This window comes from Mizuhopecten yessoensis, unplaced genomic scaffold (genome assembly GCF_002113885.1).
Source record: "Mizuhopecten yessoensis strain PY_sf001 unplaced genomic scaffold, ASM211388v2 scaffold8573, whole genome shotgun sequence".
NCBI classification, from domain to species: Eukaryota; Metazoa; Mollusca; class Bivalvia; order Pectinida; family Pectinidae; genus Mizuhopecten; species Mizuhopecten yessoensis.
In genome coordinates this window covers 1059296-1074850 of record NW_018407615.1, presented here as the reverse complement: position 1 = coordinate 1074850, position 15555 = coordinate 1059296, and the positions used below count along the sequence as shown (strand labels likewise).

At 35.2% G+C, this 15555-nt stretch overlaps 1 protein-coding gene across 5 annotated transcripts in view; it reads left to right on the top strand.

Moving 5' to 3' along the window:
• The window catches only part of LOC110456211 (xanthine dehydrogenase/oxidase-like), a 49065-nt gene that overhangs the window by 31918 nt on the left and 1592 nt on the right, over positions 1-15555 (top strand). For all 5 annotated transcript variants that reach the window (XM_021506794.1, XM_021506792.1, XM_021506791.1 and 2 more), the window contains 17 exons: positions 194-378; positions 785-904; positions 1372-1593; positions 2305-2368; positions 3082-3151; positions 3903-3990; positions 4118-4204; positions 5310-5501; positions 6631-6776; positions 7502-7583; positions 11484-11579; positions 12083-12211; positions 12483-12557; positions 13430-13482; positions 14034-14148; positions 14525-14611; positions 15298-15465. In XM_021506794.1, coding sequence (XP_021362469.1) covers positions 194-378; positions 785-904; positions 1372-1593; positions 2305-2368; positions 3082-3151; positions 3903-3990; positions 4118-4204; positions 5310-5501; positions 6631-6776; positions 7502-7583; positions 11484-11579; positions 12083-12211; positions 12483-12557; positions 13430-13482; positions 14034-14148; positions 14525-14611; positions 15298-15465 — 1979 coding nt within the window. The remainder of the gene's footprint in view (positions 1-193; positions 379-784; positions 905-1371; positions 1594-2304; positions 2369-3081; positions 3152-3902; positions 3991-4117; positions 4205-5309; positions 5502-6630; positions 6777-7501; positions 7584-11483; positions 11580-12082; positions 12212-12482; positions 12558-13429; positions 13483-14033; positions 14149-14524; positions 14612-15297; positions 15466-15555) is intronic.

The following is a 15555-nucleotide window of genomic DNA, read 5'->3' as shown; positions in this document are numbered from 1 at the left end:
ATACACACTTTATATAAAGTAAATATGTGCTAAGCATCAGTGATATATACATGTAGGTATCGCTTACCAAAGCAGATATGTTGGGCAAGGTGAATTATGTCCTTTTTATTTTGCGAATGTGTTGAATCCAGGTCCTGAGTCCACTAATTTGGTAAATTAGTCGTCTTAAATACAATATTTTGCTATGTAAAAGGTGAACTTTTTGCTGTCCCGGTCACAAGTAAGCATGCACATGCACGGATCCTGTCTGTGGACCCGTCTCAAGCTCTGGCGCTCCCTGGTGTGGTGGACTACATAGATCACTCCCATGTTCCTGGTACCAACAAATTCAGTGTTATAAATGGAGTATGCGACAGCACACTATTTGCCGAAAATGAGGCAAGGCATCCTTTTTTCGTAGTTTACTTACTACAATGCATGTCAAAGTTTCGATACATGTTTAACGCAATGTAAAGTCACTATATTCTTATAAATGCAACCTGTTTGATATTGATTAGTAACACGAACATTAGCGACACCTTTTTATAGCATATTTCTTTTGAATATTTGTAAGCATTGCTGCTGCTATGTACGTCGGAAATGTCTTTGAGTACTAAGCAGAACAAATCTTATGCCATAATATTGCCTGACGTCCTACTTCTTCTTCCCTCGGTATATTTTTTCCGACCAATGCTATCTTCTCTCCCTGATATCTTTTGGAACCCTACAGGCTCATCTGAATCGACATCCGAGCTTCGCAAATTGTCGCTTTTGATACATTACATCTACTTTGTTTTGTGTTCAGGTGTTCTGTTATGGCCAGGTAATTGGGGCAGTCCTAGCCGAGAGCCGAACTGTAGGTGTCAAGGCAGCGCAGCTTGTCAACATCACGTACGAAAAGATGAACGCAATATTAACCATTGAAGTATGTAAAAAAAAAACAGATTTTGGTAATCATTGTATATGTGTCCTTTTGATTTAAACCAACAGGATTTTTATTTTTATTTTTTTTATACTGAACCTGCCTCACATACACACATTTCATGCTGATTGTTTTTAGAATGAACTCGGAAATTCTTTTTAGTGTTAATCTATATTGTTTTAATCACCATTTTGTGATAATAGTATTATTGCAAAAGTCAAGTTTAAGGATGTGGTATGTGAACATCTTTTATTGGTTGTATAGAAGACTTCGGTTTTCATTGGGGTGAGTTGGATCAACTCGAAATACAACGAAATCAATAATTATAACAATACAAAAACATAACATGTAAGAAAATTGCTAAATGAACTACTTGTTATAATGATACTTGTAAATGAAGCCTCCATACAAAACAGGTGTTCCAATATATCCTTTACAAGTATTCGATAAACTCTACTTGTTCTTTGTAGGAGGCGCTGGAAAAGGATTCACTGTTTGAGGAAGTACATAGGATCGATGTAGGTGATCTAGAGGGTGTCAAAGAAACGGCCAGTCATTGTGTGGAGGGCACGTGTTCCACGGGAGTGCAGGAACACTTGTACATGGAAACCCAGACTGCACTGGTAGTACCAAAGCTCGAGCAGCGCGAACTGGAGGTGTTCGCACCTACACAGATCCTTACGGCTACACAGGTTTGACACAGCCATATAGTCAATCTTTGGAACGGCTTATTTTCATTTTCAGTTTTCTCTTTTATGTAATGTCGGGAAAGGAAGCACTAAAACATTCTTCAGTGATATTTTTTCTATATTTCAGTTTTTTTCTGTTCACTTTTGTTCATGATTTTGTAAAAGTGATAATTTTATTTGAAGAATGTGTTCATTTGAAATTAATTAGAAAAGTAAGAGATATACGCAATTTAACAATGATATATTTGAAAAAATAATAGCATTAAAACCGGATACCCTTCACGCGTATCCGCAAATCGGTCTGTATTTATCAGTAAAAATAGAACATCATTATAGCTATGAAATTATTCTTTTACACTGAAAAGTTATCAATATCTGTTCAGTTGCGGCAATAACAAATAACTTTTACCGTTTGCTTATCTTTTGGTAAATCGTTCCCGCAGTTGCAATAGCCGGATGATTCACATTGCTACAAAGAACAACGCTACTTTATAGACGCGAGATGATCAAAAGTTAACACGAGTACAATATTAAACCTATCGAGTGCCTGACAAGGCAAATAATAAACAACATATGATGGTTTCCGCTTTGGCACTGCCTTATGTTAGTCGAGTAGAATACATCAATATTGGTGTATATTGCTGGATATGTAAATCTCTTTGTATTGAAAGTTGATGATATCTATCTGCTTATTTAATTAATGATATGTTACAGCAAATCCTATCTGACTTCCTGGCAATCCCTCGGAACAGATTGACAGTGAAAATAAAACGAATTGGTGAGTGAACATCGCATGTAAACAAACAGATTTGCTGCCCGTAAAATGTCTGTGCGTTAAAGAACGGAATTGACATACTGATTGATTATCTACAATAAACAAGTAATCGGTATCTGCCTATTAGATCATATCAGATTATCTGACAATAAAATTTGTCGAAACGAAATAATTTTAAAAAATACAAGGTGCAAATAAGATTACTATTATAATAGTATGACTTCGGATTTCCAACGTTTTGACCCTACCATCACTGATGAGTCCTAGAAGAACAAAACAGCTGTATGATGCAGTGTAATTCATTATTGCCACACTGTATCTGTATCTACTATTACTAAATTGTAAAGGTGCAATCAGCTGTATGTGTTACGTTCATGTTTCAGGAAACAAGGTGGCAAACTCCCTTTTGATTAGTGACACGGTTCAAAATAAACACGCTCTACTAGTTATTTAGTTCGAAATTTGTCAGTACCCCTCTGCATTTACTCATCTTTCCTTCTGTTTGTACAGTAAAAAGACAATTTTGATTTCCAAGTTTTTGACCCCTCAAATCAACAATGAGACTTAGAATTACAAAACAGCTGTATTATGCAGTGTAATTTNTTGGGGGGGGGGGGGGGTACGTTCATGTTTCAATGTATACCTATACTTGTTATTGTATGGGCTTGTTTTTGAAGCCTTACATATGTTAAAAAAATGTTATGTTGGTTATATAGGTGGAGCATTTGGCGGAAAGCAGGGGGACACTATGAGTGTGGTCGGGATAGCGGCCGTCGGAGCATGGAAGTACGTTCATTAGTCTTAGTCTTTATAATTTGCATTCCATCCTCACCCAAACATGAAATTGTCATTTGCGTAAATGTAGATTAGTATTGATCTACATTACCAAACACACTGATCAGTGTTGATTTCATTTCTTTAATATAACGCGAAGTTTCCTTTGTTCAATAGCAATAGAACATCTTTCTTCTGCTTACGGATGTACCTGTGGGAGCATGTTCTGAATAACTCGTAAGATGTGTCCTGTTGGCAATCATTGAACAAAGCCGAAGTTTTCTGGGGGACATTGATATATGTTGCGAAATTTGTACAGGCAACATATTAATGACCTTCATTGCAACTATAAAATTTAACGTGTATTGTGATAATAGATTTGTTCACTCCGTGATTGAAGAGTTACATGGATTTGATTTGGAGCATTATAACTAGGACCATACAGGAAACACAAATACTTGCAAATCACGGGGAAAAGCCTGTGTTGGTTGGAGTCGTGTTTCCTGAGGTTTTGTTCATTTTGTATCAAAGTTTGTTCTTGCGTGTTTGCTATGTGACAATGTATTCTAATTTTTACTAAAAGGACATACGTACATCTTCTGTCATGAAACAGAATACGTGATTGCTTGTGTTACCAGATGTGTGCGATATATTACCTTGTTTGTATGCTTCCATAACTAACAGAATAGTGCACGATTTGATGTTATGGTGACCTGCATGTACTTATCATAGTAAAGACGCTGGTTCGCTTTGCTGTTGCTAGGACGAAACGGCCAGTGCGATGTGTACTTGACAGGACAACAGATATACAGATAACGGGGAAGAGACATCCTGCCAAGACACTATACAAGGTAACCTTGCTAGAGCGAGTAATATTTATAATGATTCTACAGAAATAGCCAATAATGTGTATTTTGTGTTGTATGCATTAAAGATAATAATGAAGCCTTCCATAATTTCCTTATATTTGCCTTTCAGGTTTACTTCAGTGACGACGGCCGTATTCTCGGATTGAACGTGAAGTTTTATATCAACGCTGGATACTCGCTCGATTGCAGTCCATTTGTAAATATTCAAAGAACAAAGAAATTAGCAATGTACCACAGTATCAACTCCCTGTCAGAGAATAATGTGTCAAAAACCATCTGATTCACAGTCAATTTCAGTACTTTACCAATGTATGAGTAATTTAAATCGGATTTTATGAAGCGCAAAAACAAAAACAAAAGAGCCGCCATACTTGGCGTAGCTCTCAATGCAAGGATAATGTTTTCTTCTTTGGATATAGCGGAAGGTTTCATTAGGAAATGAATACCTGTCATATTTCATTAAACTTCGGCGAAAGAACCTCAATCGGACGTGATGTAGCTCATTGTGCTGTGCACTATTCCATGGTTAGGATCTGATGTAGCGCACTAGTCCATGGTTCAGACTTAATGTAGCGCGCTACACTATGGTTAATTAAGGATTATCTTTTAACCTTAATTTATTTATGAGGTGAGCACGCTGTACATTAGTTTTGACAAGGGAATTGAGGGTAAATTTGGACGGGTTACTGTCGTATTATTTGGGACAACAGACAGAGTATTTGTGTCACTTTCCGAGACGAAGATGGTCGGAGCTCATTGATGTTAGTCTAGTACTGATAGACCGTTTCCTGGCAGTTGAGTAGTCTCGACTGTAACTACGCACGCTCGCCTCATTCTTGTGATCTGAAATGAACAGAATTGTACGTTTTTTAACAAATTCTATTAAAAGCCTTTAAATGTCTTGGGAGTCTTTGACTTGTGTACATGTATTTTTACGCAAATTGTTAAGTCAGCGGTTTGGTCACGTGCTTGACTCATGTTTTCTCATACAAAGCACATCTGAATACAACTCATTCATTATAAGGTCAAATGACGTAGCGTCTTGAAAACATGACAGGACGTTTCGTCATATGATGTAACTCAGTTCGATGTAAATGGTACCTGGTAATCTTTGTCCGAATGAATTGCTTCTTTTCAGTCTTTTATGCTGTGCACAGTTCACACTGACGTATATTGCTATTCTAAGTTCTACGTGTACTTTCCTTATATCCTACAGACCAGGTTTGTGTAGCACCATTCCCCGTCTTTGTTGATATGAACTACCTTTCGTTCCGCAACATTTTGATTGATATATTTTGCAGGTTGTTAAAATCGCTAGTTGGTTCCTAAACGGAAGCTACAACATACCAAACATAAAGAGCGAAGGTCGCATGTGCAAAACAAATTTGCCTTCCAATACAGCCATGCGGGGTTTCGGAGCGCCACAGATGCTGTTTGCCGTTGAGCACATAGTGCAACAAGTTGCTACTCGACTCAAAATGTCACCTGAAGAGGTAATACATCGTCAAATAATGTAAAGTCTTATCCTGTTAAAAAAACACATAATGTATTACCTAACACAGGGACAAGCTACGTATTACACTGAATTTTCACCAAATTGGGGAATCCAATACTCCAAAATGACATCGAAACATGTGACGAATTATTCCAAATTTTCACATAAACAGGTGACGTATTTCCCAAACTTTCACATTAATAGTTGATGTATTTCCCATAACTAAGATTTGATTTTCTGAACAATCACCGGAACAGATAAAACATTGTCTTTAAATGTCGCCACAATCCCACAAAATGTCACTATAACAGATACCACATTTCCACATAACGTCAACGAATAATAAAACATGACAAAGAAACAGTTGATGTTTATCATTACAAAATATGTGTTCCTGCGATATGGTTTCATTAAAATAAGACCTTTTTTTCTACCGACACTGCTTTTCCGATATTATTTTGCACAAAAACACATTGGGTGACTTACACCATTCACTATGTAAGAGTTATTTTGCTACAAATCAACATCAAGGCGAAACACACGTGGTACTAAAGAAGGCTCGTTAAATTGATTACTTAAATATGTGGAGAACACATCCGATATTAATGTAGTGAACATTAGTATGTTTAATGTAGTCTACAGTCTGCTGGCATACAGCGAGAGTTGACCAGCAGATTAATTTGAAACCCTTAATTCGCGACAGAAAGTACTTAAGAGAGTTATATGTTGTACGATAGGGGACTGGTCAATTCAAACGCATTAAACAGTATTCTGTTCAGAGAAAAGGTCCGAAAAATCAAGAATGCCTAATAAATCTTATGTCGAATAACACTAATGTGTTTTAACAGAATGCACTTTAATAATGGATTTTGTTTGATATCTATAATAAAACTATATTCGAAAGTTTTTGTGGTTAATTTAGGAACCTCCAACGGTCAATATCCCCATTGCTATCACCGGCGTTATGATAAAGATGTCACGACTTTAAAGAAATAACGATCATCATGCTAAATCTTTCGTTTCATAACTGATATATGACCTTGTCAGTTTTATACAGTGTTAATGTAGAGCAAATTATATTCTTAAGTATAGATCACGTGTATTTTGTCTATGTTTTCTTTATATAGGTACGGCAGATAAACTTAATTAGGCAGGGGTCTGTGACTGCCTCTCGACAGCTTATAACGGACAACAACATGGCCCGGTGCTGGACAGAGTGTAGAGCCGACAGTCAGCTCGACCAACGGCGACAGGAGATAGTAACATTCAATAGGTATTGTTTTAACTTAGTATTCTAGAAAAAAAATACACGTTTACAATAACCTATTAGAGATATGCCATCGTTGTCGTTATCAATGACTTTGTATAATGTATGTTATATTACTTCTTAATAANGGCCTACACTACCTAGGGCAGTCGCCAGGTACTGGCCGTAGGTCGGTGGTTTTTCTACGGGAACTCCGGCTTTCCGACACCACCAAAACATGGCACGTCCTGAAATGACCATAGCTGTTATAGGGACGTAAAACACAAACAAACCAAATCTTAATAAAATATAAGTCACTAGAATGAATGAATCGGGTGACAATTGCTGAAGAAAGAATGTGTCAAGCATCATGTCTGTATAGTATACATTTACTGTTTGTAAACACACTACATCATACGATATGCTAGATACCCTTTCTTCAAATCATGATCCGCGTGAAACACACGCAGTGCTAAAGAAATCTCGTTAGATTGACTACTTAGATATGTGGAAAACAAAATGTTCAGACCACTTCAGACAAATACACCTCAGTCAAGTCAAGCCTAAAAATATGAAATATAAGTCACTAGTATGAATGAATTGGGTGACAATAGCTACAGACAGAATGTTCGAAGTATCCTATTTATATAGTATACCACTACTCTTTGTCAATATACTGAAAATCGTACACGCACATGACTCTAATTATGTTGATGTTGATCCGATCAAACATACCTGAGATTCTATTTTAGCACTAACAGATGGACAAAGCGAGGGATTGCCATGATACCGATCGCGTTCGGTGTAGGATACGCTCCCCTTTTCGCAAACCAGGTAAGACATGTGCATCAATGTCTTTCAAAATGTACACGTGAGGCGACCTTGAAATATCATAACATTTCATAAGTCATTCAATATATAATTAGTATGGTTCACTTCTCCTGGGAAAACAAAACACAACAAGAAAGTATGGCATTTTTAGTTTTGTTTCATTCTTTGAATACTGGACTATAAAGGATATTGGTATCTCGGGACTATATAGGATATTCGTATCTCGGGACTATAAAGGATATTGGTATCTAGGGACTATATAGGATATTGGTATCTCGGGACTATAAAGGATATTGGTATCTCGGGATTATATAGGATATTGGTATCTCGGGATTATATAGGATATTGGTATCTCGGAATTATATAGGAAATTGGTATCTCGGGACTATATAGGATATTGGTATCTCGGGATTATATATGATATTGGTATCTCGGAACTATATAGGATATTGGTATCTTGAGCGTTACGGAAAACTCGACTTATTCGTGTTGGAGGTGTACACGTACGATCCCAATACTTGTTTTTGATACATTATATGTATGCAACGTGCCCTTCAGAAAGTTCCTTGTTGCTTCTTATTGATCTCAATATTGTCGGAATATGATAAGAAATGTAAGTTACAGGGACACGCTACGCCTAATTTTCTAAAAGGAAATGTTTTCGATGAGATGCGATTGAATTTAGCTATATCGCATCATATCGCAAGAGGCAAAACATAATCATTTAAAACGTCTTTTCTATGGTATAACGAAACAGTAATAGTTTATTTCATAATGCATCATGGTATGAATTAGAAGACTTTCCCTCAATTAAATCCCTACTTTCTACCCCTTTTATTCATTGGTACAGCGTATTCATTTTGTTTGGCCTTGAATATGATTTTTTTGTTATAATGTAGATCGCATAGTAATAAAAGGGAAACTAAAATGCTTGTTATGCAATGTAGTCTCGCTACTATTGCCGGAAAGGGGAGTAGAGGTTTGCATGTCCAAATGTCCTTCGTGCCATAATTGTGCTGCACCAGACTTTACTTGTTGTGTTGTGATTGACAAAGAAGGCTAATGTTGCTAAATCATGGGGCTTTCCTGCTCCCTTTGGACATTTCTAGATAAAGATGAAAAGGCATTACAACAATATGCTAAAGCCGTTCCAATACAATGCATGCTCAATAAACGAGTCTGTATATAACACTAATGAACGCTAAACTATTAAAATACAGCAAATGTGCACCAGCTTCGCTCTTACACAAGAAGATGATTTTTTTTATCAAAGTTGAACAAAAGTAAATTCTTTTGAAGGAAAGATATTGTCCTATAATTCTCACAGGATTGCAGACAAATTGAATATATTTCCAAAATGTTATCACATTTCAAAGTCAAATTTCGCGTTGTCTGTAAATGAGTACACGCGACTGTTCCCGGCAAAAAATATAGTTCGCGGAAATAAACACAAAATAATCAATTTAATTTCAACAATTTAATAAATATATTCCACCGTGAAGATATTCACCTTCTATACAACATAACTACGTATAAAATGTTTCGAGTTACGTTTTTAATCCGGTAGCACGGACATTTTTTTTTTATTTTTTTTTTATTTTTTTATTATTTTTTCATTTTTTACAAGACAAAACATATATGACATTGTTCCTAAGTACATGATTGTTCATACATATTGAACAAAGATCATCATCATCATCAGACATCATCATCATCATCATATAAGATATTATTATTAACACATAAGCAGATATTAAGCAAAAAATTGCCAATGTCATGTACATAAAGACATACACTGAGACACTGATGCAAAAACAATATATATAAACCTATGACATCAAACACACAAGAGAAAAACAAAATAAACTGAAACAGAAAAAACAACAACACACAAAACATTACAGGGGATGGGGAGCACTCCTGGGTCATTATATTTTAACTTAAGCCTGGCGAATTAAAATGTATGAAATATTTGATGATTATTATTACAGTGAGGAGACGATAAAGTACAATAGATGTATATATGTATAGAACAAATATGTCATATATATATATATATAGTCATATTATAATTGCATCCAGTTATCTATTTGATGGTTTAACTCATCCTTATTTATTAATTTATTCTGTTTATACACAAGGATCTTTTGTGCTTTTAATTCAAATTTTATATGGTTTTTGAGACTAGTCAGATTAAGGTCAATTTCTAGGCATTTAGTTTTATATATGTATTGTTTTATAAGTAGTATTATGATGTTTTCTATATAAAACTTTGTATGGTTATATGTATGTTTACCAAAAAGGAATTCTTGTTTTTCAAATCTTAGTGTAAGGTTTTTAGTTATAATATTTGTTTTCAGCTCGTCAATTAGCCTATCAATTTTTTCGCAATCCCATAGCATATGAACTATTGTTTCAGGGTGAATTTTACAGAAAGTGCAAAGGTTATTGTGTGATTTGCCAATTTTGAATAAAAATGTGTTTGTAGTGAGAATTCTGTGGTTTATTCTGTACTGTAGCCACTGTAGTTTGGAGTTGGTGGTGGTTTTAAAAGGACATTCATATATTTTTTTCCATGTTTCATCATCTATATTTTCATTTAATATCCATTTTCTTTGAGCAGTAGGTTTAACATTATTTTTAATTAATATTAAATATATGTCTTGTGCTCCTTTACTATTTTTAAGTATTAACTTAAGATTGATAGGTATATTTGGAAAGATAACTGTTTTTTCTGAAGTAAAAATGTGATGATTTTTTCTTATAAAATGATGCACAGCATTCTTTAGGCCTTGGTATGTCAAAAAATTAGTATTTATGTTATATTTTTCTTGAAATTCTTCAAAGTGGTAGAGTGATCCATCCTGTTTAATAATGTTATATACAAATTGTACTCCCTTTTTAAACCATGAATTTTTGAATGTAAATTTTCTGTCAATTTTAATTTCACTATTGAACCACAGAGGGTTTTCACGTATATTTGTATTGTATATATTGCTAGAGATAATAGTATTGTACCATGCTTCTAAGACATCTTTCCAAAAGAGGTTACTACAACGTTTAGATTCTTCTTTCAATTTTTCAAGCCCACAGTTAGCTAATGTTTCTTTATCAAAATAAGTTTCTAAAATAAGAGCCCAATTTCCTTCTTCTTTATATACCCGTCTTATCCATGTTGCTTTAAGAGCTGTTATAAAAGATTTTAAATGTATCATTTTCAGACCACCTTCTTCATAACTTTTAATTATCACATCTCTCTTTATTTTATCTGGTTTACCATTCCACAAAAATTCATACAGTACACTATTAATTTTTCTTATATATGTTTCATCAGGATTTGGTAGTGCTATAAATAAATGGTTAAACTGTGATATAAGTAGTGTTTTAATAACTGATATTTTACCTATTGGTGTAAGTACTCGTCTATTCCATGATGATATAAGAGATTTTAGTTTTATAAAAAAAATTTATCAAAATTCAGTTTTGTAATTCTGTTTAAGTCTACATCATAGTCTATCCCTAGCAAATTGAAAGTTGTACTTCCCCATTGTAAATTGCAATCTGTTGTGTAAGTGTTTCCACTATATTTTTTGCTGCCAATCCACACTACCTGGGTCTTGGAGAAATTCATTTTTAATCCTGATATTTTTGCATAATAAGAGAGATCTTTTAAAGTTTCATCCAGAGATCTTTTAGAGCCATCTAAAATAACAGACATGTTCTTCATATCACTACACCAATGGGAATTATGTGAGAATTATGATCTGATATCTTTCTGTTATTGTTTGGTAAGGGAGAGTTTGTTTATAGAAGTGGGCGAAAATTTGATGAGGTGAGAAACAAATCGGTTTGCAGTGTACAAGATGCAGGACAAAAAAGTTAAAGGTGAACATTATGTTCCAGGCGGGAGCGTTACTACTGGTGTACCTTGACGGGTCAGTCTTGTTAACCCATGGTGGCGTGGAAATGGGCCAGGGGGTCCACACTAAGATGATTCAGGTCTGTAACCTACCTTTGAACCAACACCTATGCCATTTGACAGTTACATTATATCTGCACATTTGTTTTCGTATAAAGTGTAAACAAAAATTCAAAAGAAATTTGGTAGATGTTTAACCAAACATGTTCAATGCTAATGTTTAGCCACAAAGATAAGAAAATGATATCTCATACGGATTTTGTGCTTAACAAACTTTCGTTTTAGTATGACAGGTTTCATTGATTGCCTTTGAAATTTAAGAATTGATGAGAAAATTGTAAAACGAATTTTCTCCAACAGCATCAAGTTTTCATTGTGATGTCAAAATACCACCTGGAAGTCTTAACCCATGAAGTCATAGTTTTTTTTCCATCTCTGTGAAGAAAGGGTCATCAATCATCAGTAATGTGTAATACACGAAAAAGAGTGCGATATCGTGCATTCACTGGATCACCACTATGTGTTGAATGCATGCCTTGTAATGTTGAGAATTATCGTTGTGAATGTATTATTCGTAATTTAGGTTGCCGCTACTGAGCTTGACATATCGCAGGATAAGATCATAATCAGTGAAGTGAGCACGGCAACTGTACCCAACACATCCGAGTCCGGGGGTACACAGGTCGCCGACCTCAACGCCGGGGCCGTCAAGGTAATACAATTGTATATACTGGAAACAGTTCATCGATCGTTGGTAGCATTATCAGCACTGCCTCGTAAAGGTCAGACATGGCAAATTCAATGCTAGGACGTTTAGGCTATTACGAGTTGTGGACAGGGACTTTTCACAAACCACATAGAAAAATGAAGACACACCGGAAATCAAGTTCAAAATTGTCACAGCCAAATAATGCATCAATACATGTAACATGTGTATAAATTTTCGGTGCACCCGGTCAAATCTATACATTATTTACTTACAGAATGCTTGTGTTAAGATCAGAGACCGCCTGGAACCGTTTAGAAAAGCCAAACCAGACGGTACATGGGAAGACTGGGTGAGCCGTTGTTGTGTTACGTACATGTTGGTGGTGTCAAAATGTTTAAAATCTAGTTTCGGATTTTCAGTATTATCACGATTAACGCAAAGTTATTCAGAAGTAATCAACTCGTGCCAAATTGAAAGTCAATGTCATATGTTTAAGGTAAAGGTCACAGCTACGTATCAATCAGTGTAGTCTGTCAACAATTTGGTTGTCCGCAGGTTCCTGACTAAAATGTTCCACCAGGTTTTCATGAAACTTCAGAAAAAAACATCTTTGCATTTATCTCTGGAGCTCATTTGAATGCCATGGTTATATTAGCAAGGTCACAACTACCAATCTGTTACATGATATTGGCAAAATAAGATCATGTTTGGCTCGTGTGCGGAAATTTCGAACTGAAGTTTTCTTTCGAATATCATGACACTTCACGCAGGAAATCTTAACATTAGTTCCTTTAGACCAGTGGAAAGCCAATGCCATATGTTCGACGGCAGGATCATGGCTACATTATCATTACATGATAGTGGGTGAATCTTTAAAGTCTAGGTCACTGTAACAAAATAGTTACATGCTGTTAGGACCAAGTTCAGGTAAAAAAAATGATCCCATATCATCGATCTACTATTATGTACTAGTAATATGCACTCTTTATGCGGTGCTCTTTTTGGTATTATGTTTTTCTTCAAATGAAAACGCATTACGTACATATTGAAATATCTGACTAGTTTATAAATGGTATGTTACTGTTAACTTATATAGAACATTTGGGTTTAATATTGAAGATTTTTACGAGGGTAATATTTCACTATTTATTTACAAATTGTTGAACAATCAACATAAAAAAAAAAAAACACAATTTCGTTAACATAGATATTTTGTTTTAGGTAAATGCTGCCTACGACGAGCGCGTGAGTCTCGCAGCTACAGGTATTTTCAAGTAAGTTAGTTCTATAATAAATTAATTACATATTCAGTATCAAATGTGGCTTTTTCTGTTTCCTTTGATACAGTTAATTATACTTTTGCAAATGTCTATAGCCTGAAGTGACTATGATTCTATTCTTCGTGTGTATTTAGTCACAACTGGTAGTATGCAAATGATTGCTATTGTGACAACTACGCATCACTTATATCAAAGACGCAACAACCTATATAGCCACAGAAATCTCTTTAGCGTAGAGACATGGTTCAGAATATATCACTCTTTACTCGTTCTATAATGTAAAATTAACCAATACTTCTCCATTTGAAATTGATAAAGTTCATAGATTGTATGTGCCTCCTCTTCTGTTTTAATAGTAATTTAGACCGATTTGGATTTAATTTCCATCTGTTTGGCCCCTAGTATCAAAACAGCTGTATGACGCGATGTAATTGCTCTTTGGTATACTGTATCTCATACCGAATTTGAACACCGGTGTGTATTAAATTCATCAAAGTGTTGTCAAATACTTGTTGGACCGGTAATGCTACCTCGTTCTTCTGCAGGTCAAGGGAAGAGGGTTATGACTTTGCTACCAACACTGGTGTACATGCTAACTACTTCACGTACGGTACAGCTTGTACCGAGGTGGAGATTGATTGCCTTACTGGTGGGCACCAGGTAAGCATCAGCTAGCGTCTTATACAAAGTTTAATGTATCTGTTTTGATGAATGTAACGCGATTTGCACCAATGTGAAAATTGAGACCTTCTGGTGTCTGTATTGTTGTTTTTGATTTTGTTTACTATGCAAAAAACTGCATGACATGCGATGAATATTTCCTGTAATGTAACAAAATATGCATTACAGAAGTCGAAAAAATAATTAACATAAATGACCCTGTACATGATTCAATGAAAGCTTAACGACACAACATTATTTCTGCAAAACAATTTTATAAAAAAAACAATGATGTGGCCAGTCTGGCTGTCACGGTTTCGAGTGGTGAATACACATATGGCCGCTGCATTATGTTCACTTGTGTATTCCTCATTAGGTACGACGTGTGGACATTGTGATGGACGTCGGTAAGAGTCTAAATCCTGCAATAGACGTTGGCCAGATCGAGGGAGGATTTGTCATGGTATAACGCTTTTATTTGTATGCTATATTCACGAGTTATATGTTCTCAACACAATTTACATTTCACTTTATGTTTACAAATAGCTAAAGTGAGTCGGTTAAACAACATCTTCTTTCCTGGTACTTCGTCACACGTGTTCTTTAGATTTATTTTACAATGAAATAGGAAGTTTACCTGTTACTATATATGTCTAAAGTAAATTAGTGTCGTACAAAAAACCAAAGCAAATCTTTAAGGGGTGTTACATCTTGGGAGGATACTTATTGCAGAAACTGGCGATTACAACAAAACCTGACTTGTCTCAAACATTTTGTCGTTACTGTTCAGATTTTTACATACGATATGATACAGATTTACAACATATTATATAACTAATTAATTATTCAGTATGTAAAATTCCATACCGCTCATTAGTAGAAAAAAAGATCATATCCATTTATGTATTTAAAACGGTTAAGGAAGGAACTTAAATGGTGAGCCACATGAAGTCGTCTGGGTTCATAAATGACTGACATAATAAAAGATTGAAAAAAATGATCACCACATTTGAATGTCATGGGTTGAAAGTGAAGCGGTCAATGGACTTCTTTGTTGATAAATAATCACTGCGCTTATTAGTGAACCTTGACTGCTATCATTACAATACAGTGCCAGTTATAATACATTTAGTGTGTGCTTTTCTCCAGGGATATGGAATGATGACTATGGAACAGATACAGTTTACTGCTGAAGGTCGCATGAAAGCGTCCGGGCCATTGGAGTACAAAATCCCGTGTGTCCGCAACATTCCACGAGAGTTTAAGGTCAAGCTTCTTCAGGATAGTGGAGATGTCAAAACTGTATACTCATCCAAGGTGAGTGAGGCAAAGTCTTGACAACTTAAATAATGTTATTGCTTATAACACACGAGAGACGCTCCTTTTCTATTTTATGATGTATGTAAA